General features: G+C 41.5%; 2 protein-coding genes across 6 annotated transcripts; both read right to left on the bottom strand.

The window, feature by feature from the left end:
* Positions 1-30: 30 nt before the first annotated feature.
* elovl8b (ELOVL fatty acid elongase 8b) lies at positions 31-8,414 on the bottom strand. Of its 2 annotated transcripts, none has more exons than XM_004555071.3 (7): positions 8,015-8,414; positions 5,578-5,765; positions 3,003-3,083; positions 2,821-2,877; positions 1,056-1,170; positions 621-748; positions 31-526 (listed from the first exon to the last, which is right to left on the bottom strand). In XM_004555071.3, the coding sequence occupies exons 1-7, from the start codon at positions 8,070-8,072 to the stop codon at positions 359-361; spliced, it is 795 nt and encodes a 264-aa protein (XP_004555128.3). In that variant the 5' UTR covers positions 8,073-8,414; the 3' UTR covers positions 31-358. The 2 variants fall into 2 exon arrangements, with proteins under 2 accessions (XP_004555128.3, XP_076736902.1); XM_076880787.1 differs by lacking the exon at positions 8,015-8,414 and adding an exon at positions 6,502-6,617.
* Positions 8,415-8,635: 221 nt separating this feature from the next.
* On the bottom strand, positions 8,636-16,832 carry mutyh (mutY DNA glycosylase). Of its 4 annotated transcripts, none has more exons than XM_024798704.2 (17): positions 16,254-16,832; positions 16,121-16,158; positions 15,736-15,859; positions 14,469-14,599; positions 14,240-14,279; positions 14,091-14,164; positions 13,958-13,999; positions 13,798-13,869; positions 13,583-13,696; positions 13,394-13,491; positions 13,174-13,318; positions 12,984-13,071; positions 12,727-12,909; positions 10,542-10,687; positions 10,302-10,451; positions 9,174-9,223; positions 8,636-9,093 (listed from the first exon to the last, which is right to left on the bottom strand). In XM_024798704.2, exons 3-17 carry the CDS (start codon positions 15,794-15,796, stop codon positions 9,063-9,065), a joined length of 1,425 nt encoding a protein of 474 aa, XP_024654472.2. In that variant the 5' UTR covers positions 15,797-15,859; positions 16,121-16,158; positions 16,254-16,832; the 3' UTR covers positions 8,636-9,062. The 4 variants fall into 4 exon arrangements, with proteins under 4 accessions (XP_024654472.2, XP_076736556.1, XP_024654469.2 ...); XM_076880441.1 differs by having other exon boundaries at positions 15,736-15,816; XM_024798701.2 differs by lacking the exons at positions 15,736-15,859; positions 16,121-16,158; positions 16,254-16,832 and adding an exon at positions 14,991-15,251.
* Between the last annotated feature and the right edge of the window lie 7,337 nt (positions 16,833-24,169).

The following is a 24,169-nucleotide window of genomic DNA, read 5'->3' as shown; positions in this document are numbered from 1 at the left end:
TCTTTTTTAAAAAACAATATAAATGACAGATTCTTCAGGTGCTCACATTTGTTCTGTGTTTATTATATTGTTTGTTTTTATAAAGACAACTACGTAACAAATGCAACACACCAATGCATTTATAGCCCGAAATATTGTGCAATGTCAGTCCCCAGAGCTAGTTGTGTGTTGAGCACCCTGAGAAAAACTTTCACACTGTGGACTTGTTGCGCCCTCCAGTGGTCGCTGCGAAGTACTGCAGATTTATTTTTTCAAAAAATAAACCTTTAATGTACATCATGTATAATGCCCATATATATATGTCTGTATTTTTTTTAAACCGTTGTGTTTCAGCTGTGTGTTGCCTCATCACGGCGTCTCATTTCTGCTTCTTCGTCTTCCTGAGGTAGCTCTGATAATAAAAGTTACTGAAGAGGATGATGAGGGTGATGCAGTAACCAACCACCACAGCATTCATGGCATCAGGGTAGTTGCAATCTGCGAACAGGTTGTACGCTGTGTGCACAACGATCAGGACAAACTGCACCTGGAGAGGCGACACAGTTCAGATCGGTTTAATGATTCGAATATGCTGGTGCGCACATTTTTGAATATCTCACTACAGAGCTGGAGACGCTCACCAGCTGCAGAGATGTCAGGTACCGTTTCCACCACAGGTATTTCTGCATGTGAGGGCCGAGTGCAGCCAGGCCATAGTAAGAGTACATTATAACGTGGACAAAGGTGTTGATCAGGCCGACGAAGAACGCTGCAGGAAACAACAGAAAAAGGTTTTCCACACAGAAAAGCTGGTTTAAATATATATTTGAAAAAGGATTATGGAGATGGAGCTGTTAGGCAAGCGGGAACGAGGAAGACCACTAAGAGGACTAGTGTGACAGAGAAGGATGCCAGAGATCGGGGAGGTGGAGGTAGATGAGCCACTGTGGCGACCCCTAAAGGGAGAAGCTAGTTAAAGCAGTGGAGCTAATTTTACTCTTAGTGGACTTTATGGTTGTTTGGGGGAATGAGGTCACAAATCTGAGGACAAAATATTTCAGTATGAGAATACTCACACTGTCCACCTGCCACATACTTTACTCCCGACCACCAGTTGAAGATCATCGTACTGTGATGGTAAACATGAAGGAACGTCAGCTGATTGTTCTTCTTCCGCAGGATGATCAGGAGCTGTACACAGAGAAATGAGCAAAGAGCTACAGCTAGCAGCTAGCAATGTATATGCAATGCAGTCACCAGTCACCTTTCTCACTCACTATGTGTTAACAGACCTCTCTGCATTGAATCATATCTGTTATTAACCTCTGTCTCTCTTCCACAGCATGTCTTCATCCTGTCTTCCTTCTCTCACCCCAACCGGTCACAGCAGATGGCCCCGCCCCTCCCTGAGCCTGGTTCTGCCGGAGGTTTCTTCCTGTTAAAAGGGAGTTTTTCCTTCCCACTGTCGCCAAAGTGCTGCTCATAGGGGGTCATATGATTGTTGGGTTTTTCTCTGTATCTATGAAGCGCCTTGAGGCGACTTTTGTTGTGATTTGGCGCTATATAAATAAAATTGAATTGAATTGAAGTTTATGCAGTCGCCTAACGTGAATGATCCCCATCTGTAGCTACATCATATGTGAGGAAAGAAAAGATATGACATATCAAACATGAGGTGCTAGTTGCTATGGTGATCTATTCCTTGAATAAAGCACCAGACAAAAGTATTTTTTCTTCTTCGCAGCTTTAGCAGACACAGACACCACAGCATAAGGTAGGAGAAAAGTGCCTGTACTAAGGGCTAGAAGGAAAGGAACTGAACAGGAAGCATAAATACTGAAACATACTGAGAGGTGACAGATGGGTAAAATCAAAAGGAGTAATTTTCAGGGATGAAGAATAAAGAAAATAAGAGCAAATGAGAGAAAGTTAAATCATAGAGTCAGGGCAGCAGTGAGTATTGAAAGAAAACGCAAAGCCGGTTGGTCCAGATAGAATGGACACGTGTAAGAGGAGCTGTGAGGTTTACTTGGAAAGTGAGACATTGTATGATTACTGGAAAAAAGAGAAGGAAATTCCTAAGACTACGACTGTGCCTTTGGGGTATTAGGTGCATACAAGACTGTCGCAAAAGAAGAGCTGTACTGCATGAGGACACAGAGTAGCAGAGACGTATGTGATGAAGAGCACAATGTTAATCGTTTTAAGCTTTGGAACATCCTCACCTTTCTCTGCCAGAAACAAAAACTTACAGTCAGCACCAGTAGCAACGTGGAATGATATATTCCTGGAGCTTATGTTAAGATCAATCCATCGCATATGCAAAAAATTTCTCTATGCTCCCACTTGCTAGTCTTTAAAAAAATGGTGACAGTGTGGACTTGAACCCCACGCTCTGCTTTAGCCTTACAGCAACGATTGTCTGCTCGACTGCATCCCCACCTGCTGTTCTATTCTTTGAAAATGTCTACGGGCCAACAAACATTTACAACATTTTTTAATCTCGTTGTTTTTGAACAGCACCTAATGTGGCGGACCCTCCAAAGAGGGTCTCAGCATTGATCCTGAGAGTGACAGATGGGTTTAAGATGAAGGTTCAGTTACACTCTGAGCTTTTCCCGCTTCCAGTGGCAATGGACAGGCTGATAGAGCAGAAAGGTGATGGAGGATGAAGAAAAGGTGAAGAGGTGGAGAAGAGCAGGGTGGAGTGGATGGAAAACAATCAGGAGATACAAGCAACATTTAAAGGGAAGGTTTAGAAGTTGGTACGGAGGCGATGCTGCTGTGGCACAGGATCAGGAAAGAGTGCATCAGCTTAGGTTGGGCTGTGTAGATACATACCGTGTCACTGAGCTCTATGACCTTAGAGAAGAAAAACCACCAGCACACTCTGGCCATCTGGGGAAAAAGTGTAACTTCTGTATAAACTGTTTGTCAGGTATGTATGATATGCATCAAACTTCTCAACAGACACACACACAACAAACAAACCACAAAATATACTCAATGCATAACTTTCTTACCCTCATTGCCAGCGGACTGGTGCTGTAATCTACAGGCTGACACAGCAAGCTGTAGTTAAGGAGCCAGGATGTAACAAGGAACTGAAAATAATCAGGCAGTTATTCATCTTCACATATCTCATGAAACGAGACTTTCTAAAACACAGTTATTAATAAATTAAATACTGTACAGAAGTATTTTAACATGTGTGCTTTGGGTCATGCAGTCAGGTTTATCAAAGTATTTGGAAAGTTTGCATCTGTTCACCACCACAATGGATTTTCAAGGATTAGAAAATTGAGGTTATTGACACTAAGATTTCCAGCTGTAGTTAAAGAGGTTAATGAGGATATTGCAGTAGCACTTCAAGAAGAACAAATAAATTTTTTTAAACATGTTCCTCTGTTTTTTAAGTAGTCCGATAGCCGACGACGTTTGGCTCACATCCTCATTTTTTATGACCAATATGAAAATGACAATACCCGAATAACAAGAACTAATTCATGTTGAGGAATTTATGAATTTGGGAGTGCTACTAGACTCGAAATTATCCTTTAAAAACACGTTTAAAAAGTAGTGAAAACTGTAAATGTTAATATACAGAACTGTAGACATATCCGCACATCATTAACAGACAGCAGCGACTACATTCCTGCTCTCTGTGATACTGGCTCATATCGAATACTGTATTACTGTATTGATGTGTTTCCGTTATTGTTATCTATATTCTCCTCTGTGTCCACTCTTCTTGTCATTGTTTGTTCTAATATGATGTGATCACTGTTTTTAAGGTAAAACCCAACAATCAAGTGACACCCGCTGAGTAAGCACAGAACAAAAAACAAAAAAACCTAAAAAAAACTCCCTTTAACAGGAAGAAGCCTAAAGCAGGCTCAGGGTGGGGCAGCGCATGTGGAGACAGTACAAACACAGACCAAGGAAGAGAGGACAAAAACTGAATGACACGCTGCAGTCGTGTAAAGACACGTGGGCAGAGAAAAGAGGGGAGTGGTGAAGAAGCGCTCAGTGCATCACATGAAGTACTGCAGCCGTCTGAGACAACAGCAGCGTGAGTGAGGATCGTTCAGGGTCACCTGATCTAACCCCAACTACAAGCTTCATCAAAAAGTAACGTTTTGAGTCTAATCTTAAAATTACAGCGTCTTTCTCGTGAACCATGCGTTTATTACTTCCAGGCTGGACGACTGCAATTCATTATTATCAGGATGTCCTAAAAACTCCCTGAAAAGCCTTCAGCTGATCCAAAATGCTGCAGCAAGAGTCCTGACAGGGACTAGAAAGAGAGCAGATTTCTCCTGTTTTGGCTTCCTGTTAAATCCAGAATTGAATTCAAAATCCTGCTCCTCACATACAAGGTCTTAAATAATCAGGCCCCATCTTATCTTAATGACCTTGTAGTACCATATCACCCTATTAGAGCACTTCGCTCTCGCTCTGCAGGCCTACTTGTTGTTCCTAGAGTATTTAAAAGTAGAATGGGAGGCAGAGCCTTCAGTTTTCAGGCCCCTCTTCTGTGGAACCAGCTTCCAGTTTGGATTCAGGAGACAGACACTATCTCTACTTTCAAGATTAGGCTTCAAACTTTCCTTTTTGCTAAAGCATATAGTTAGGGCTGGACCAGGTGACCCTGAATCCTCCCTTAGTTATGCTGCAATAGACGTAGGCTGCCGGGGATTCCCATGATGCATTGCGTTTTTCCTTTCCAGTCACCTTTCTCACTCACTATGTGTTAACAGACCTCTGCACTGAATCATATCTGTTATTAACCTCTGTCTCTCTTCCACAACATGTCTTTATCCTGTCTTCCTTCTCTCACCCCAACCAATCACAGCAGATGGCCCCGCCCCTCCCTGAGCCTGGTTCTGCTGGAGGTTTCTTCCTGTTAAAAGGGAGTTTTTCCTTCCCACTGTCGCCAAAGTGCTGCTCATAGGGGGTCATATGATTGTTGGGTTTTTCTCTGTATCTATGAAGCGCCTTGAGGCGACTTTTGTTGTGATTTGGCGCTATATAAATAAAATTGAATTGAATTAAATTGAACCCAACAATAGTAAAGACAGATGAGGCTTTGCTACAAACATCTAGACGGACTAGTTCTGGAACAAGATTCGTTGGACAGACAAAACTAAGACGAACGTTTAGCAGAAAGAGAGGAAGAAAAGAAGGATTCAAGATCCAAAACACACCACATTATCAGCCAAACATGTTGGAGGGGATGTTGTGACAAAAACATGTACGACCGCGAGTTAAACTGGTTCACTGGTGTTTATTGATGATGTTACTGCTGATAAAAAGAGCATGTAGTAGTCTGATGCCTATAGCGCTATAATCTCTTCCTGACCTGAACCCAACCTGCAAAGCACAGATTGGACACGGGTCTCAGTACCCTTTGAACTGAATCTATAAATCTTCTCTTCAATCACAGCTGAACTCTATATTTGAATTCATTAGGTTGGTGCACAGATGCAAGTACAGAGACATTGTGCCACTGTTCAAACACATCATTGCTTTGCTCATAAGCTGGTTGGTTAATTAGTTTCCCTGTTATAACAGAACAAAGAAGCAGCTTAAACACACCTCATGGCACATATACACAGACAGGCCAACCATGGCGAAGTTGTAAACAATGAGGACCACTTTGAGCTCAAAGGGTTCCCTGTGCTTCATCAGACGAGGGCCGGCCCAGATTACAAACAGATAAAGCAGGAAGATGAGCGTCACCGGGACTGGGGAGTAGACCAACAGCCAGGGGTCCGTTCTCTTGTCTGGACAGCAGGAATTGCAGGTTAGGTTTAATTTAAAAATGAACAAATGTGTTAAAGGAAAGATCCAAAGTAAAATAATGATTGGAGCTGCTGTGATCTCACGAATTTCTCACCAATGATTCCTGAGATGTGGTTTTTGTCTCAAGGCTGCTCAGGAAATGCAAAAAAGTGAACCTTGCTGCAACTTAGTTAATATGCACTCCCCGGCCACTTGATTAGGTACAGTGCTGGGCCACCTTTTGCCTCAATTCTTCATAACACAGATTTCAACAAGGTGCTGCAAACCTTCTTCAGAGATTTTGGTCCATGTTGACATGACAGCATCACACAGCCGCTTGCATTCTCCCAACCCACCACAAAGGTGCTCTCGTGACATCTGGTGACTGTGAAGGCCCTTTGAGCACAGCGACCTGTTTAAACAATGATCACTTGGTACTAAGGGACCATGAAAATACCCCCACCAGAGATGGGCATGTAATCTGATTACTTTTTAAAGTGACGGGTAAAGTAAGGGATTACTATCGCAAAAACGGTAATTAGATTACCCTTACTTTCCCGTAGGAACGCTGCGTTACTGCGTTACTAAAACTGTGATTTCTTTGCAAGAATGTCTCATGACAGTGACGTAAGCGAGTGCGACGTTAGTGACAACAGCTGTGTGCAGATCAACAGTGGATCATATATCGAGTGCAGAGAGAGTATGAGCGTGCAGCGTTTAAAGCGTGGAAGTACTGACCTTACTTTGAGTTTGATTCCATAAAAAGTGACAAAAACATTAGTGTCCGCTGTGCGTGGGAAGCAAACTTCTTTTTACAGCGACAAAAACCCCTAAACTTCCAACAAGCACCGAGTAGCTATGACGTAATGGGAAACTCACAGAGAAACTCGCGGATTCTTCCACTGACCGCGGCACACCTGCACCAGGGTAAACCTCCGCCTGCCCCACTCCTGCTTTACAGGTGAAAATAGAGCAACAGGACCGCTGAGTCTTTGATTTTATTTATTTTCTGCTGTGTTTTACTTGCATCTATTTGAAAGACTGAGTGTAAACACAAAAAATATTTTATTTTATGTGCTGGAATGTGCAGAAAATAGGTTTAAATGTTAAACTAATTTCTTCCAGTCAGAGAATGTTGCATATAATTAAATTTTTGCTTGATGCATAAAGTTAAAAGATTAAAACTAATAAAACAAGTTTTAAAAAGAGACTTTTCCATCTGATTACATTTTGTATGATGGATTATGTAGAAAAAGTAGAATTGGGCTGAGAGATCTATCACTTTATCACCTACTCAGTTACTTTTTAAAAACACGATTTACAACCTAAGTAATTAATTACTTTTGAAAATAAGTAATCAGTAAAGTAACAGGATTACTTTTTTGGGGGAGTAATCAGTAATTAGTTACTAATTACTTTTTTCAAGTAACTTGACCAACACTGACCCCCACACACCATTACACCACCTTCAACAGTATGAACTGTTGATACAAGAACGGATGCATCCATGGTATTCATGCATGTTTCAGATTCATCAGTACAGGCAGCATTTTTCCAGTCTTCTGTTGTTCAGCGTGCAAACTGTAACTTCAGTTTCCCGTTCTTAGCTGACAGGCGTGGCGCCCATCTGCTCCAAGGGATTTTTATTTTTTGTTTTTGAGTTACAGTTGCCTTCCTATCCTCTGACCTTTGACACCAACAAGGCATTTTTCAGCCAGAGACCTGCTGCTCACTGGATACTTTCTTCTTTTTTTTGGTCCATTCTCTATCAAATGTAAATACAGTTGTGTGGCAAATATAACAATGTCATGTGCCATGTGATTGGCTGATTAAATATTTCTCTAACAAATAAGGTTGAACAGGAGCACCAGTGAGTGTACATGTACATGTGCTGTTTTCAAGCATTTATGAACAAGCAGCTAAGCAACTAGTTTTCTCCATAAACATTCTTGGTGAGTGAGCTTGGATGCCTGCTGCTCCTCTATGCCTATTACAAAGATAATTGTAACAAGACAATAACAAGATAAAAAGTGTCACGCTCATTCAGACAGTCATGTGGCAAAAACCACAGAGCAGTCACTGTGAAGCCGAGCTCTGGAGCACATCTGCATCTTCCCACTCATTCAACAGACTAAGACAAGGTTTCCTTTTACACTGAAAATCTGCCCAACAACCACACGAGACACAGGGATGCAAAAAGAAAAAGCAATAAAAGCGTAACACACATGTGGGAAAATAATCAACATCATACCTCCATTGTCGACTATCCTCTGGTGTACAGACAGGACAGTTTGCCGTGCGGAATCCATCTGAGAGCTTTCAAGGACTTTAAACAAAAAGAAGAAGAATAAAACCCCTCAAACGTCCTGCAGTTCAAGACAGCAATTTGCCCGCTGATGCTCAGACGCAGTAAACTTCAGTGACAGCGTGGGGGAACCTTTGGACTGGGCTTAAAGTTCAGTAAATGTGAGCCAAGTGCAGCTGCAGCCCTGCGATAAAATGAAGACAGACTGGAGCAACCAGCCGTGCCAGAAACAGCCGCGCTAACGCAGGATCGGCTGCAGCTCAGGCAAACAAACCAAACACTGCACGGTGACACAAAGCGTCTTTCGCTCCAGTTTTTCCATGTGTAGAAACCGTGATTTCGATCACTTCCTGTTTCATTCGGCCCACTAAGGGGCGCTGTTTCCCTACAAGGTTTGGCTGATAAAGACTTTTTTACTTCCTTACTTATGCAGACAGTCAGACGAGGTCATTTCAATACAAATGAATCCTTCAGAATGTAAAATGGTCATTATTGTAAAAAGATACTTCAATCTTTATCTTGATTTGGCCTTACAGATGTTGGACATTCAACTCACACGTCACCAGCTCAAGTGAAGACTAGAGCTTATCTTTTATTTACACTTCTTTCCCATGTTACAACTTTATTGTGGCAACAAACATGACAATTATGAAACATACTAAGTGTAAAACACGTCGTCGGCTCACATGAAATTACTTAAAATCCTGCAGTTGGTTTACAATGAGACAGAAATCAGTCGTTAAAAAATAATAAAAAAATAAAAAAAATCACACAATACAATTTTAATCAAAAATGGATTGCTATATTAATAGCTTAAAGTGGAAACCGCAGTGATGGCGATATTTAGGTACATGCATGCGGAAAGGCACTTTTCAGGGACACTAACAACATTCCTCTTTCACAGTCTTGAAGAAGGAACTGAGGGAGAGCTGTCTGCCGCTGCTCGCTGCACTGAGTTTGTTCTTTTTAGAGCTCTGCGGCTTCTTGTTATCCATTATTCCCGAGTCCTTTTGCCTTTTTCCATCCTAAGACGAGCAGAGACAAACAGTTACGGTAGGATTACATAATAAATTATCTGAGCAGTTTTACAAATGTCGAGGCTCACCTTTGTGTTTTTTCCTTCAGACTGTCCACAGAATCATAAAGCTTCACAATCTGCAGGAGATTTAATGTTGATGTTTCACACAGACCACACAAGCACAATTAGATGCTTTTTTAAATACGTTACAGAAACGTGAGACAATCTTGACGACATTTTACACATGTATGTGTATTTTCTGTGACATTACTGGGGGACTATTTGTTTATGGCTTTACATTCAGTTTTATTCGATCAGCCTTTGACCCAAAACATTTGTGTGTAGTAGCAGAACAAAGCAGGAAACGTTCTTTATCTGACTCCACCAGTAAAAAAACCTGATTTAAACTTGTCTGACTTCCCCTTTGAACATCTGCACTGAACCATGGAGCTCAAAACTGCAGTAAGAACGCCGCATGTGTCAAACTGACTTTCATGTTGAGGCTTTTCACAGAGATGAGCCAATAAAAGCTTTTTAATGAAGAGTGCATTTTTGTGGATAATCACAGGATGTGCTTTGTGAATTAATCCCCGAGTGTCAGACTGTCAGAGCAGAGAGGAGGAACCCCTGAACTGTGGCTCGTGTCATCATGTACCAGCACACAGCAAATTGAAAACACACCAACACAATCTTCTTCTCCCACCCTCTGTTCTACTCAGATTTATCTGCTTGGCTCTTCTTTTCTTGTATTTTTTTTTTGTTTGTTTGTTTGTTTTTTTTGGGGGGGGGGGGGGGCGTTCTTGCTTATTTGTTTGGGGTTTTGTAATCAATGAAGTCACGGAAAGTTGTGACCGAACCGCAGCTTTTGTTCTTGTACCACCAAGCGGTACCTCAGTGTGTGGGTTGCCAGTATTAAGGGAAGCTACACACTGCGACTTAGGTTCTGTTTAGCTACTTTGTTTTTGCCTTTTATGAAAAGGTTTGTGGTCAATGTTAAGGATCAGCAGGTGATGATCTGAATCTGTTTGCATAGTGAAAATGAACTTTGACAGCACGAGCCACTGCAGCCCCGTTTTCACTATATCCAATATATATATTTGGAAAGGTAAAGGCAGGTTGTTATAGCATGCTTTCTCTAAGTGACAATCAAGTGCACTCTTATTGCTACACAGACAGAATTCACTCAGACAAGTGCATAAAAAAACAACCACAAACCTTTTTCAGTCCTGTGGACACAGCAGCTCCCTGTAGAGTAGATCTAGTGAGCCACTGTGTGTTTTCAGTCTCTGTGTGTGTGTCCCTCTCCTTTAAACACACACTGTAAACCACATAAGTCTGGTGGATGTGGGAGAAGATGTGGACCACCTGCAAACAGCCAACCAGTGCAGCAGAGTTACACAAACAGCTTATTTCCTATTAAAGGCAGATGACAGAGGGTCTAAATATCCAGCTTACCTCTCCCACATACTGGAACAGGTTTTCAGTTAAATGCGTTCCCAGTATTCTGCTGATTTCCTCGCAGAGCGCCCCCTTCTGTTTCTTCTCAGAGTTTTCAACCTCAAGCAGAAGACTTGGAAACTCCCACAAGCCTGCCAACAAACCTGCAGCCCACCCAGACAGATTTACTTACTTTTACCGTTTTTTTTATGTGTGTCTGAATCAAGCTGCACAATGACTGAGACATCCACCAAAATTATAGCCTGCATCCAGACCAATGCATCACTCCTAACCAGTGTTGGGTAAGTTACTTTAAAATAATAACTTAGTTACATTACTAGTTACTTCTCTCAAAAGTAACTCAGTTACTTCAAGTTACTCGTTACTTTCAAAGTAACTAGTTACTAGGGAAAGTAACTTTGGTTTTACTCAGAATTCTCTTGTTAATGTGTTGCTTCCATAACTTTGCCAGCCTTCTAGCTTGCTTACTTGCCACAGTGCACTGTGCCACCGACCAATAGAAAGGAAAAGATAATGTGCATATTTCCACGAGAGAAATCCCACGCCTGGACCGTCATTGACTGCTGCCATGATTCTAGCCTACGTCACAGAGTCATGTGCGCCTTTTACATCCAACACAAAAACTGCAGTCGTGGTGCTTTGATTGTACTCAGAACTCTGAAATTCTGCCTTCTGAATAGGAAGATGTAGGTAACACCAGACTGCAGATGAGCTGCATACAGGGCTGGACTGGGACAGAAAATTGGCCCGGACATTTTGACTAGAGACCGGCCCACCATTATAGGAAAAATCATAAAGCCTTTGAGTGAAAATAAACAGTTGTGACAGTGATGTTCACTGTTCTGATGGTATATATGCATCAATCTATCAATCGTTTGTTGTAAGATTCAGATAATTATTTTTTAAAAGCGAGACATTTTAAATGAGAATAAGAAAGAAAAGTATTTCTTTGTGCCCCCCTTTCCCTGTTAATGCCCTACATGCCCCCCTGGCAACACTTTGCTAGACCCGCCCCTGCACAGTTACCAGATGTCAGCTACCTAAAAAAGGATCCTGGGGTTATTTGTCTCTCAGAAACAGTTCATAACTTCAACTCATTCATGTCACCTAAAAGGTAAACCTGTTTCTCCATCACCTGTTCAGCTCTGATGGTTCAGTAAGGACATCTCCTGGTTTCATCTTCATGTTTCCCTCTCACCACATATCCAAACCATCCTGACCAGCAGCTTTACAGCTGTGGCTCCAGCAAACATCAGCTGATACTAGAAATTAATATTAAATAAATTCTAACAACAGCTGATCAAGCTTAAACGTGCTGCTGCTGTTTAGCGCGACATCCACTGGTTTCCTCTTTCGGCGCAAATTGGGCGATAAACAAACAAGAGAGACGATCAGCTGATCATTGATCAGTTTCATGATTGAAGTAGAAAGAGGAGAGGGAGGGGGGAGAATGAAAGAAGAAGAGGCAGCTGTGCAGCAAAGACAGAATAACTCCAGCTTTGTGCCTTTTTCATTGTAGCTGAATTACGGGACAAACTGTTCCTTTTCACCTCAATAAGAAACGCGTAATATTTTCTCTGAATACCAGACGGGACGGTTGGCAACTCTAATAACTTATGAACAAAATAAAGTTCAACATCAGTAACATAGCACCCACCCAGCTGTATAGAAACTCTGTCATGCTAGCTAGCACGCAGTACGGAAAAAGTCAGAATAATGAAAATAAACTCCACCTAAACTTGGTTCATATCTGACCCAGAGAGACTGCAGGTCATAACTTCTTACCTGAAGTTCAGTTCACACTTGGACCGGCGGCCGCCTCGGGTCTCTTTTCCTTCATCCACCTGCTGCCTCCACCACTTGCTAATGTTACTGAATCTGTGGAAGCTCCGCGATAGCCACCACTCGAAGTAACGAATAACGACCCTATCTAAATCCCAGTAACGAGTAACGCGTTCCTGATTTTGGCATAATAACTAGTTACCGTGCTCGTTACCACAATAATAACGTAGTTACTGTAACGCGTTACTTAATAACGCGTTAGTCCCAACACTGCTCCTAACACTAACAGTTTTCTCAGTGATTCAAGCAGTCTGATTCAGTCTCGTTATCAGGATACAATTGTGCACATTCTGAATCCAACGCTTGACCAGCACAAGCTGATGTTGCAATCAGTGCTAACCTTTGCTTGGCCTCTGTGTGAGCAGGAACCTCTCTTCCCCGTCATCTCCAGGCCTCTTCACCACACAGGTAAGAGTTCGCTCCACCCGGGGGGGCTTCTTCGACGGCTTTCTGGGGAAGTTCTGAACACCCAGCTCATCATCCCAGGGCTCCGAGGGACACAGGGGACATGTTACACTGTTCGCTTCACATATAGAAAGATACTTTAATTTCAGGACTATACAGACATCTGAGAGGTCTGAAGGGGAGGAGACTTACTGCAGTCTTCTATGTCAGGCAGCTCTGAAGTCTTTGTACCCAGCTTCCCCAAAAGCTTCTTAGAGTTTTGCTCTTGTTTGACAAGAACCTGTGCAGACACACAACATGCCTCATGCCATTAACTGGAGAGAATCTTTTCTAATCTGTGTTAGCATTATCGGTACCAGTTGCAATTTGAAATCATCCCAACCTTGTGATAAGAGTGGCAGTGAGACTGCACGGGGCACTGACTGCACAGGGGCCCTTTAGGGGTGCAGACTCGTGCTCCCAGCTCCATCATGGCCTGGTTAAAGTCTCCAGGTCTCTCAGGATCCACCAGCAAATTGACCAGATCCCTTAAACACAAGAGAAATAAAAACATTCAAAAGCTTTCCGTTTATATATTATTTTGGTTTGGAGGTGAATCTCACCAAAGTGCCTCTGTCACTGCTGGACTTGTGCTGTCAGCTCCAATCGCCCTCAGGCGACACAGCACCCGAATGACATTACCGTCCACAGCTCCGGTAACCTACACAAGAGAGATCACATCACTATGAGTGATTAATAAGAGAGTACCTAAGACTTTGCTCTGCTGCAGATATCCATGTCTAATGACCCACCAGCCCCTGTGCAATAGAGCCTATAGCTGCAGCAGTGTAGCGTCCCACTCCAGGCAGCTGTTTGAGCAGGCTCTCAACCGTCTGAGGCATCTGTCCCTTTAGCTCTGACACCACCTAAAGGAACATATAATGAACACCCAAACACAGAAGATGTGAGACTTCTCTGCAGACAGACTGTTTAGAAGTGTTAGATAAAGGGAAGAACACAATCAGACCTTCTGCGCTCCTTCATGCAGCCTTCTTCCACGGGAGTAGTAGCCCAGCCCTGCCCACATCTGATTCACCTCCTACCAATCAACACAATCAGTACATCCAAATTAAAAACATCAGCATTTTAAAATCATTGTATGTGCATTTGCTGCTTTAAGGCATCACCTCTAGAGTGGCAGCTGCAAGCTCCTGGACTGTGGGCCACCTCTGCAGCATAATAAATAGAAGCTTTAAGTTGCACACAGTGAAATCAGTGTCACAAGAAGTCCAGTGCACAAGAAAGCTACACGATGCACACCTTCATCCACTTGTTGTAATAGTCTTTTACTGTGGCAACCTGAGTCTGCTGCAGCATTATTTCTGAAACCCATACTGAAAAAAGCACATCACTTTAAGCAGCAGTTAAAGATGTGTACATTTGTCAAGAATGCACCCAACTCTTCTCACCTCCATATGTCCTGATGTTGATGTCTGACTCTGTTATAGCCTGTAGAAAGTAAAGAAAGGCGAAGCTACAAATTTCCTCTGAGAAAAAAAACTAAAAATACGACAGAAACCACCAGAACACTGACATGGCTGAAACGTTAACTTTGAACCAAACTTATTTCTATATCACATGTTACATTAATGTATATTAATGATGACAACGAAGTAGTATAATATAGTTTCTTTTTACCAGAGTCCTCCATGGCAGCGCTCTCTTCTCCTTGTTGTACCAGTTAAGGAGTTGAGAGCGAAAGCGGACGACATCAGCAGGATCAGGGAAAGTGTGGTGCGGAGATGGTGAGGAAGCATCTGTGGTTTCCTCTGGAAGACCAAAAACACAATTCTCACTCAGACTAAAGAAATCTCACTGAAATCATATCTGCCTATTATGCCGTTATTAAACGTTTCTATTGTATACTATAATAAATATGATTATTAGATTGAAACAAGTCCCATCAGACATTCATGCCATTTCTTGCAGCAGTATCAAACTTTACCCAACACGAGCCTGCAGGACCCGGTTTGGCTGTGCACGCATCTGTACTGCTGTAAATTCTGAAGCTGCTAAAACATTCTGGCACTGCTTAAACAGTTTAGCATCATTTTTAGCATCAGGGAAAGCGATGTGTTTACTTTCAAGTATGCAATGAAAGCTGAAATGTAGATCTCTCTACGACGCGCAGATATTAAGTAACAGCAGCATGGTTGCTACCTTGTTTCACTGCTGTCTTTGACTTCTTCCGCTTCGGTAATGCGCTTTCTACCACCTCCACTGCGGCTCGCTTGCCTTTCTGCATCGCTGAACGTAACCTGCTCATAATCAGAAATAATATAAAGCAACCGATTGTGTTTCTGTCCGCACAGCAGGACCAGACACGTTTGCTTCATGCATTCATTTCTGGCTCCCGCCACGTTAAGGAGCGACGGTCCCGGCTCATCCAATTAGCTGTGAGGAAATCCGTTACGTATGCTAACGTCAACTCCGGTGGGCGGGTCAAAATAAGACCAGTCATTTCTTTATATTTTGCTAGAAAAAAAATGAACGATTTATTGAAAAATAGGCAAACATACATGGAAATACAGCATATAAGTCAAAAACAGAGTCTTTAACAGCCTCCTTGTCATTTATTTAAGTAGCCTTCAGGAATAGTTTTCCAGGTTGCTTGAGCGAAATGCAAAGCTCTTCTCTGGATATTGGCTCCCTTTCTGATCTGTGTCGAGATGATCCCACATTGCTTCAATAACATTAAAGTACAGTCTCTGAACCTGCAGCCAATCCACGATTTAGACAACCCTACTGTGTGTCTTTTGGCTGTGTTTGGAACCATTTTCATGTTGAAAAATGAAGCAGCTGCAAATCCGATTCTTTCCAGATGGCATCACCACAGCCCTACCCAAGGAGCTGCAGGTGTCCTTCTATACACACTGTGTTGAATCTGTACTGACATATTGCATACCAGTGTGGGCTGCCAGCTGTCCAGCACTCCAGAAGGTCATCAACACGACACAGAAGATCATCACCTGGTTGAGCCGTTACCCTCAGGTAGATGGTACAGGACAATTAAAGCTAAAATGAGCAGACTGAAAAACAGCACATATCCTAGGATGTTGCAATAATAAATAACAAACAACAAATGAACAGTGTTATGCCCCCTTTGACTCAAACACACACAAACAGCAAACACACACACACACACGCAGCAGGTAATAATCAAAAGAGTTGCCGAGAGCCAAGGACCACTCATGAAGTGCTACAGAAACACCTGGAATAAGCAGGTACAACTGTTTCAAAGAAAACTATAAGTAGTGCTGTCAACCACCATGGCCTGTATGCACACTCACCACATACGACTCCATTGCTTAAGCATGTGTAAGGTTTGCTGAAAAACATTTAGACAACCCTGTGAAATACTGGAAGGATATAGTCTGGTCAGATGAGACTAAAACTGAACTCTTTGGATGCTGTAATACACACCATGTTTGGAGGTCAAAAGGCGCTGCATATGTCTCCAAAAACACCTTAACAACAGTTCACATCATGGTGTGTGGCTTTTTCCAGCATACGTTACTGGCACGCTTCATATTATTGAAGGAAGAATGAATGGAAAAATGCACCGAGACATTCTTGATAAAAATCTGCTGCCATCTACAAGGATGATAAAGATGAAATGAGGGCGGACGTTTCAGCAAGACAGTAACCACAAACACACAACCAAAGAAACTCACACTTGGTTTCAGAGAAGGAAAATAAAACTGCTCGAATGGCCCAGCAGTCACCTGACCTGAATCTACTTGAAGATCTACGGAAAGAACTAAAGTTCATAGAAGGGACACAAAGAATCTGTTGAGGATTCCACGTCGATGGCAACTTTAAAAATATGCTTAGAAATTGGTGAAGTGTTTAATTGGTGTGTGTGTGAGAGAGAGAGTTTACTTGTGTGAAAATCGGGGCCTTCTATCAGCTCACACACCAGTCAATTGAGTACTCCTCTCCCTTTGGGGACCAAAACACCGTCCCCAAGTAGATTTCAGAATCAGAATCAGAATACTTTATTGATCCATAGGGGAAATTATTTTATAGTGCTCCATTATAAACAAATATTAACAGGGACAGACAATACACTAAGAATAGCCCAATATATACAGGCATATATACATAAAAGTCACTTATTAATAAATAGCTGATAATGTTACCTCTAATACCTCTAATAATGTTCAGCATGCTCTAAAACATGTTTTAATCCAAAAACCTTCCCTGTCCCCAAAAGTGACATTCTTCTGATATTTTATGTATGTGTATGATGTCTCCCTCACAAACTTTCTCTACCTGTGTATAACTCTATGTTGCCCCTAGTGGAAGAGTATGAAATTGTAAAGATTTGTATTAATAGTTTTATATAAATTAACATTTTTTTTCTTGACTAATCAATAGAAGTCAGTACATTATTTGTTAGCAAGTAGTTGAAAATTGGAAATTTGCTTTTTTCCCTTAACCACAAATACTTGAGTTATGATAACTATGTGACACTTTATAGCTGTATTGATAAAAAGAAAAAAAAGCCCATGTAAAGTAAACTGAGATTACAGCGCGTTTATGCTGAAGACACACACTTAGATGTCCTCTCTTTCAAATCCTTCTGTGCTGCCTCTGATTTTAAGTATAAAGACTGCAGCTGCTTTCTTATAGCATATATCTTAGAGTCATCTGATAGAGTAGCTGTCACGGACCCGCTTCCTGGGACTCGGGGTCTGTGAGCAGTGTGGACCTTTATTATTATTATTATTGTATTGGATGTATGTTTGCTGCACTGTGCTCTTGTGTTCCATGCTGGTGTGTGTGTGTGTGTGTGTGTGTGTGTGTGTGTGTGTGTGTCTGCGGGTGTGGCTGGACAGCCACCTGCAGGCCTGATGGGCGTGGCTGACCAGCTGCTGGTCACGCCTAGGTTCTCACACACCTGCTTCTGATCAAGCTCGTCGGGGGAGCTACTTAACAGAGCGATGGAGCTTCCTCCGGCGCAGGATTGTTGAATTAGATGCCATGGCAGTGTTTAAAGTGCTGTTAAGTGTATGCCTGCTGGAGTTGTTGCCGTAACGACTGCGTCTGTTATTTTTTTCCCCTCGGGAGGAGAGCGGAGCACAGGACAGCAGGACGCACGGGGTGTGCGTAGGCACGGGAGCAGAGAGCACGAAATACCAGCACTTAGGAGAAGGCACAACACAGGAGTTGAGGGAGCACATTGGAGATTTGTGTGGTGTACATTACCCCACTGTAAATAAACGCACTGTTCATTGTCCAGCGTTTGGGACCTTTCTCCAACATCCCCACGGCTTGCCCTGGCAGACCGTGACAGTAGCAGCTTTAGAGCCAGTTATTAGCAAAATTCAACAAGTTGGTAATGAAGGCTGACACTGTTTTAGGTAGTTCTCTGAAACCTCTAGACAACTGTGCAAAGACGTAGAATTTGGCTAATCAGTAGGAGGACTTATACTTCATATTTCAGCTGGTACTTGATTTTAGTGTTTTTCTCCCCAGAAAGTTAAAGTGTGTTGTGCAGAAAAAGGATTGTAGTGAGATTTTTTTTTTTAAATCTGAGTGGAAGAGAAATCCAAAAATCTTTAAATGAATGAAACTAAATTAATTTCAAAAATAAATGACAGCACTAGACCCCTGTCTATGTAGCAGTACTCTGTAACTCTTGAGGTTCAAACTGCACAACCCTCACTAATAATACAACTATGATGTAATTATTTTGTTTGATTATACATACACATCTGCATTTGATTTTTTTTTTTAATGGTATGGCAAAAAACATCCCCAGGCCATACATTACAAATGGAAAATCTCACAATCAGCGTGGCTATAAGGCTTAGGAGGCCACCTCTGCTTTGGCATTATGCCCTGGAAAAACACTTGAAGGTAAAACGAAAAAACAAACAAACAAACACAAAAAATCTTACTGTTGCAAAACATCCTAATGGCAATCTTTATTGGTACCAGTTAGTGCCATTTAAGCTATAATCCAGAAGTGGAATTGACCTTTACGTACATGTTCAAAGCGGAACTTTTTGATGTCATTGTGCACATCATGTTTGAAGAAAGACTGGTTCTGCATATCACCCCAAAAAACAAAATGCAAAAAAGCTTTGTATGCCCAAAGCGAGAGCTGTGTCTGCGTTCTTGGCACAATGCGGTGCTTGTTCCCAGGGCAGGTTAAGCTATGCCTGGGCTGGCCCTTGTCACCAATTCTGTTTGTGGTTTTTATGGATGAAATTGTGTCTAGTTTGTGATGCTTCTTTACAAGTGATGGTAGGATGTAGCAGGAGTTGGAGGTCGGATTCCACAGTAATGTGGAGGTATCACTGTTATGATAAAGAAACAACTGAGCCAAAAGGCAAAGCTCTCAATTTACAAAGGTGTCTATGTTCTGTCCCTACAACACGTTATCACTCCTAACTCTTCAAATATGGACTCTTGGTCAGGGTCCCTCTGCTTCACTTATCAACACGCCGGGTACTCCTCTCGCGTCATGAATTAACTTGCAGGGTACTCTTATTGTATACTATAGAGCACCCTAAACGTTGGTAATTGATGACAAGAGCCTGCTGCAGAAGAGCCTGTTGTCCCTATATTTATATATTTCTGAAATCACATTGTAGTGACGTATACTGAACACAAAAAATTATATAATGTAAACAACTACCTGAGAGAAACAGCAGATAAATTAATTATAGGCTATTACTTTTGTATCAGTTGTTGCATTGATGGAGGGAGTGATGTATGCTGGAAGTAGGAGTTTTTTTGTTTTTTGTTTTTTGTTTTTTTTTCCTCAGATATTTTTATTAAAGTTTCTGCATCCATTTTTACAAAAGACAAATTGAACAATATGCCGTTTTCTTTTTGAAGAACATAAAACAATATGAAACATACACTCCCACCTCATAATTATAGGAGTACCAGTGGGTGTACAAAAAGAAAAAAGAAAGGGTCCAATCTAATAATACGAGTAGCAAACCCTGGAGTACAAGATAACAGTTCCTGAGTGTACAAGAGAGATGTGGAGAGTTTCAAAGCCCACACCCCCACACAGGCACAGAAAAAACAAAACACACAAACCAAGAAAAAACAAAAAAACAAAAAAACAAAAAAACAAAACACAAAACACAAACATAATGAGTGGTCAGCTTAGTTGTAGAGATAAGTCAATTCTGTAAGAGAAAAGAAATATGTATAAAATAGGTAAGTAAATGCCATCATAAGGCGCAGGCACAACAGAGTCCATATACTTAAACTTAAACATCTTACTTAAACATAAGATAAAATAAAATATAATAAACTCTGACCTGGCTAATTGGCAAGGCAAGGCAAGGCAAGTTTATTTGTATAGCACAATTCAACAACAAGGTGATTCAAAGTGCTTTACAGAGACATTAGAAACAAGAACAAATAAAAAGCATGATTTAAAATTGATTAAAACAAGCAAATAAACTAACTAACTAATTAACAAACAAACAAACAAACAAACAAACAAACAAACAAAACAGTATATAAAATCAAAACAGATAAAATCAGAACAGTAGATAAAATCAGTAGTTAAATGTAAGTTTTGAAATTTAAGCTTAAAGTGTGGATTTGGTGCTTTATTCAAATGCAGCTGAGAACAGGTGAGTCTTCAACCTGGATTTAAATAAACTGAGTGTTTCAGCTGATCTGAGGCTTTCTGGGAGTTTGTTCCAGATATAAGGAGCATAAAAGCTGAATGCAGCTTCTCCGTGTCTGGTTCTGACTCTGGGAACTGATAAAAGACCGGATCCAGATGACCTGAGGGATCTGGATGGTTCATACTGGGTCAGGAGGTCATTGATGTATTTTGGTCCTAAACCATTCAGAGCTTTATAGGCCAGCATCAGAACTTTAAAGTCTATCCTCTGACGGACAGGCAGCCAGTGTAAGGACCTCAGAGCTGGACTGATGTGGTCCACTTTCTTGGTCTTAGTGAGGACTCGAGCAGCAGAGTTCTGAATGAGCTGTAGTTGTCTGACTGATTTTTTAGGTAGACCTGTAAAGATGCTGTTACAGTAATCAAGCCTACTAAAGATGAATGCATGGACTAGTTTTTCCAGGTCCTGTTGAGACATCAGATCTTTGATCCTTGATATATTCTTGAGGTGATAGTAAGCTGACTTTGTTATTGTCTTAATGTGTTTTTCTAAGTTTAGGTCTGCATCCATCACTACACCCAAATTTCTCGCCTGGTTTGTGGTTTTTAGATGTATAGATTGAAGTTCTCTGGTGACCTGTAATCGTTTTTCTTTGGCGCCAAAGACTATTACCTCAGTTTTGTTTTTGTTTAGCTGGAGAAAATTGTGGCACAACCAGTCATTGATTTCCTCAATGCATTTACCAAGAGCCTGTACAGGGCCTCGGTCTCCTGGTGACATTGTGATATATATTTGTGTGTCATCTGCATAGCTGTGATAGTTTATTTTGTTGTTGTTTATAATCTGTGCCAGTGGGAGCATGTAGATGTTAAACAGAAGGGGTCCCAAGATGGAACCTTGGGGAACTCCACATGTGATACTTGTCTGCTCAGATGTGAAGTTACCTATTGATACAAAGTATTTCCTGTTTTCTACGTATGTTTTGAACCAGTTTAGTACAGTTCCTGAAAGACCTGTCCAGTTCTCCAGTCGTTTGAGTAATATGTTGTGGTCAACTGTATCAAATGCTGCACTGAGATCCAGTAAAACTAGGACTGACATTTTTCCACTGTCTGTATTCAGACATATGTCATTAAACACTTTGGTCAGAGCGGTTTCAGTGCTGTGGTTCTGTCTAAAACCTGACTAGAAGGCATCGTAGCAATTATTCTGTTTTAAGAAGTAACTGAGCTGTTGAGAAACTGCTTTTTCAATGATCTTACTTAAAAACGGGAGATTTGAGATCGGCCTGTAGTTGTTCATTTGTGTCTTGTCAAGATTGTCCTTTTTCAGTATAGGTTTGATTACAGCAGTTTTTAGTGATTCTGGAAACACACCTGATAATAAAGAAAAGTTGACGATCTGTAACAGGTCTGACTCTAAAGTCTTTGAGACCTTTTTGAAAAAACTTGTTGGCAGGACATCTAAACAGCAGGAGGAGGAGTTCAGTTGACCTAAGATGTCCTCCAGGTCTTTGCTGTTAATAGGTTGAAACTGTTTCATGGTGTTTAAACAGTTTTTTGGTGGACACAGTACATATCCTGGATCTGCTGTTGATGTACCAATTGCTTGTCTAATTTTTTGGATTTTTTCAGTGAAGAATTTGGCAAAGTCATTGCAGGCCATGGTCGAATGAAGTTCAGCTGCCACTGACACAGGAGGGTTTGTTAGCCTGTCAACTGTAGAAAATAAGACCCGAGCATTATGGCTGTTTTTAGTGATGATGTCAGAGAAGTAGGACCTCCTTGCATTCCTCAGTTGTAAATTATAATTGTGAAGTTTCTCTTTATAAATGTCATAATGAACCTGGAGGTTTGTTTTTCTCCATCTGCGCTCAGCTTTCCTACACTCTCTTTTTTTCATTTTTCACCAGTGTGGAGTTTCTCCATGGAGACTTTTTCCTTCCAGAGATAACCTTCACCTTAATGGGAGCAATAGTGTCCATTACATTTAACATGTTAGCATTGAAGCTATTGACGAGCTCATTGACTGACCCTCTGGGCAGGTCAGGTGTTAATGGGAAGACCTGGTTAAAAATTGCACTACTGTGTTCAGTTATACACCGTTTTGTGATCACTGTTGTTGATATATTTGTGTGGGCTGAGATTTTACTTTCAAAGAAAACACAGTAATGATCAGACAGGCCCACATCAGACACAGTAACCTTTGAAATGCTCAGGCCTTTGGAGATCAGTAGGTCAAGAGTGTGTCCTCTATTATGTGTGGCCTCTGTTACATGCTGAGTCAGCCCAAAGTTGCCCAGAGTGTTACTCAGGTCTTTAGTCCCTTTGTCCTGAGGGTTGTCCACATGAATGTTAAAATCCCCAGGAATAATTACACAGTCAAAATCAACACAGATCACAGACAGCAGTTCACTGAGGTCATTAAAAAAGTCTGTGCAGTATTTGGGAGGCCTGTAAACATTAAGAAACACAAGTTTGGATGGGGCCTTCAGCTGTAAAGCCACATATTCAAAAGACTGAAAACTTCCAGGAGATAGCTGCTTACATTGAAATGATTCATTAAATAAGACAGCAACCCCTCCTCCTCTCCTGCTCGCCCTGACCTCACTGATAAAACTGTAGTTAGGAGGGGTCGTCTCGATGAGAACAGCTCCACTGTTACTTTGGTCCAACCAAGTTTCAGTTAAAAACATAAAATCAAGGCTGTGCTCAGTGATTAAATCATTAATTAAAAATGTTTTCCCAGCTAGAGATCTAATGTTTAATAAAGCCAACTTAAGTGTTTTAGAGGTATTACTTGTCCCCTCGTGTTTGGGAGCAGTCTGTGGCACACAAGGTATGTTTACTATATTTAAAGATCTTTTAGAGTGCAGCTCTCTGTGTTTTGACCAGGCCACATGTCTCCTGTCACCTAAAAGTACAGAAATTTTAAAACCTTCTAGTAAACAGGGTCCCAGCTTCTCCTGGGAAAAGTCATCACTGCCATAATCCTCACAGCCCGGACCCTGGGAGCGTTGCGAGACCGCAAAGTCTGAACATGGTCAAAAAAGGGTTGCCAGGTCTTAAAAAAAAGTAGGAGTTTTGGAGTGAAATGTTTTGTGTTTCATGCAATGTTCAGAAATCTTTTCCTTTTTTTTACTTTGTTACAGACACGTCTTCCTGCAACTGTTAGCAGCACTTCAAATGAGCCATATTCCTCAAAGGGGCACAACTGTTGTTTCTTGTTTTTGCACTCAGGAAAAATGCTGCTGTGGTCAGACAACAAATACAGAGTTTTGCACATCATTACCCAACTGTGACTTAGTGTTCTATCGAAATTTAAAACGAATCAAGGCAGGAGATCAGGCAGAGTATAAGAGAGCCCACTACGAACTGCATCAGAGCAGCAAAGCGGGCCCACTCACAACAATTTGAAGGCTACTACCTCAACAACAACACGCACAGGGAATTAAAGCTGTCACAAACTACAGGGGAACCACAACAACCACAGACCCCTGAGACACCACCCTTCCAGACAGTGGCGGTCCTAGCCTGTTTGGCGCCCTGGGCGAACACTCCCCCCCCACACACACACACACACAGACAAAACATATTAAGGATTGCACATTAACATAAAACTGTTGTACACACACACATATGAAGAGGGAGAGAGTATGCATAGTATGCAAACGGCTACTATCAGCCATAGCAGCCATAGCAGCAGTCTTTACTCTAATTATTAGAGTAAAGA

Source organism: Maylandia zebra, linkage group LG23, assembly GCF_041146795.1.
Source record: "Maylandia zebra isolate NMK-2024a linkage group LG23, Mzebra_GT3a, whole genome shotgun sequence".
NCBI lineage: Eukaryota > Metazoa > Chordata > Actinopteri > Cichliformes > Cichlidae > Maylandia > Maylandia zebra.
The sequence above is the reverse complement of the archived record's forward strand: the minus strand, read 5'-3'. Positions and strand labels throughout refer to the sequence as shown.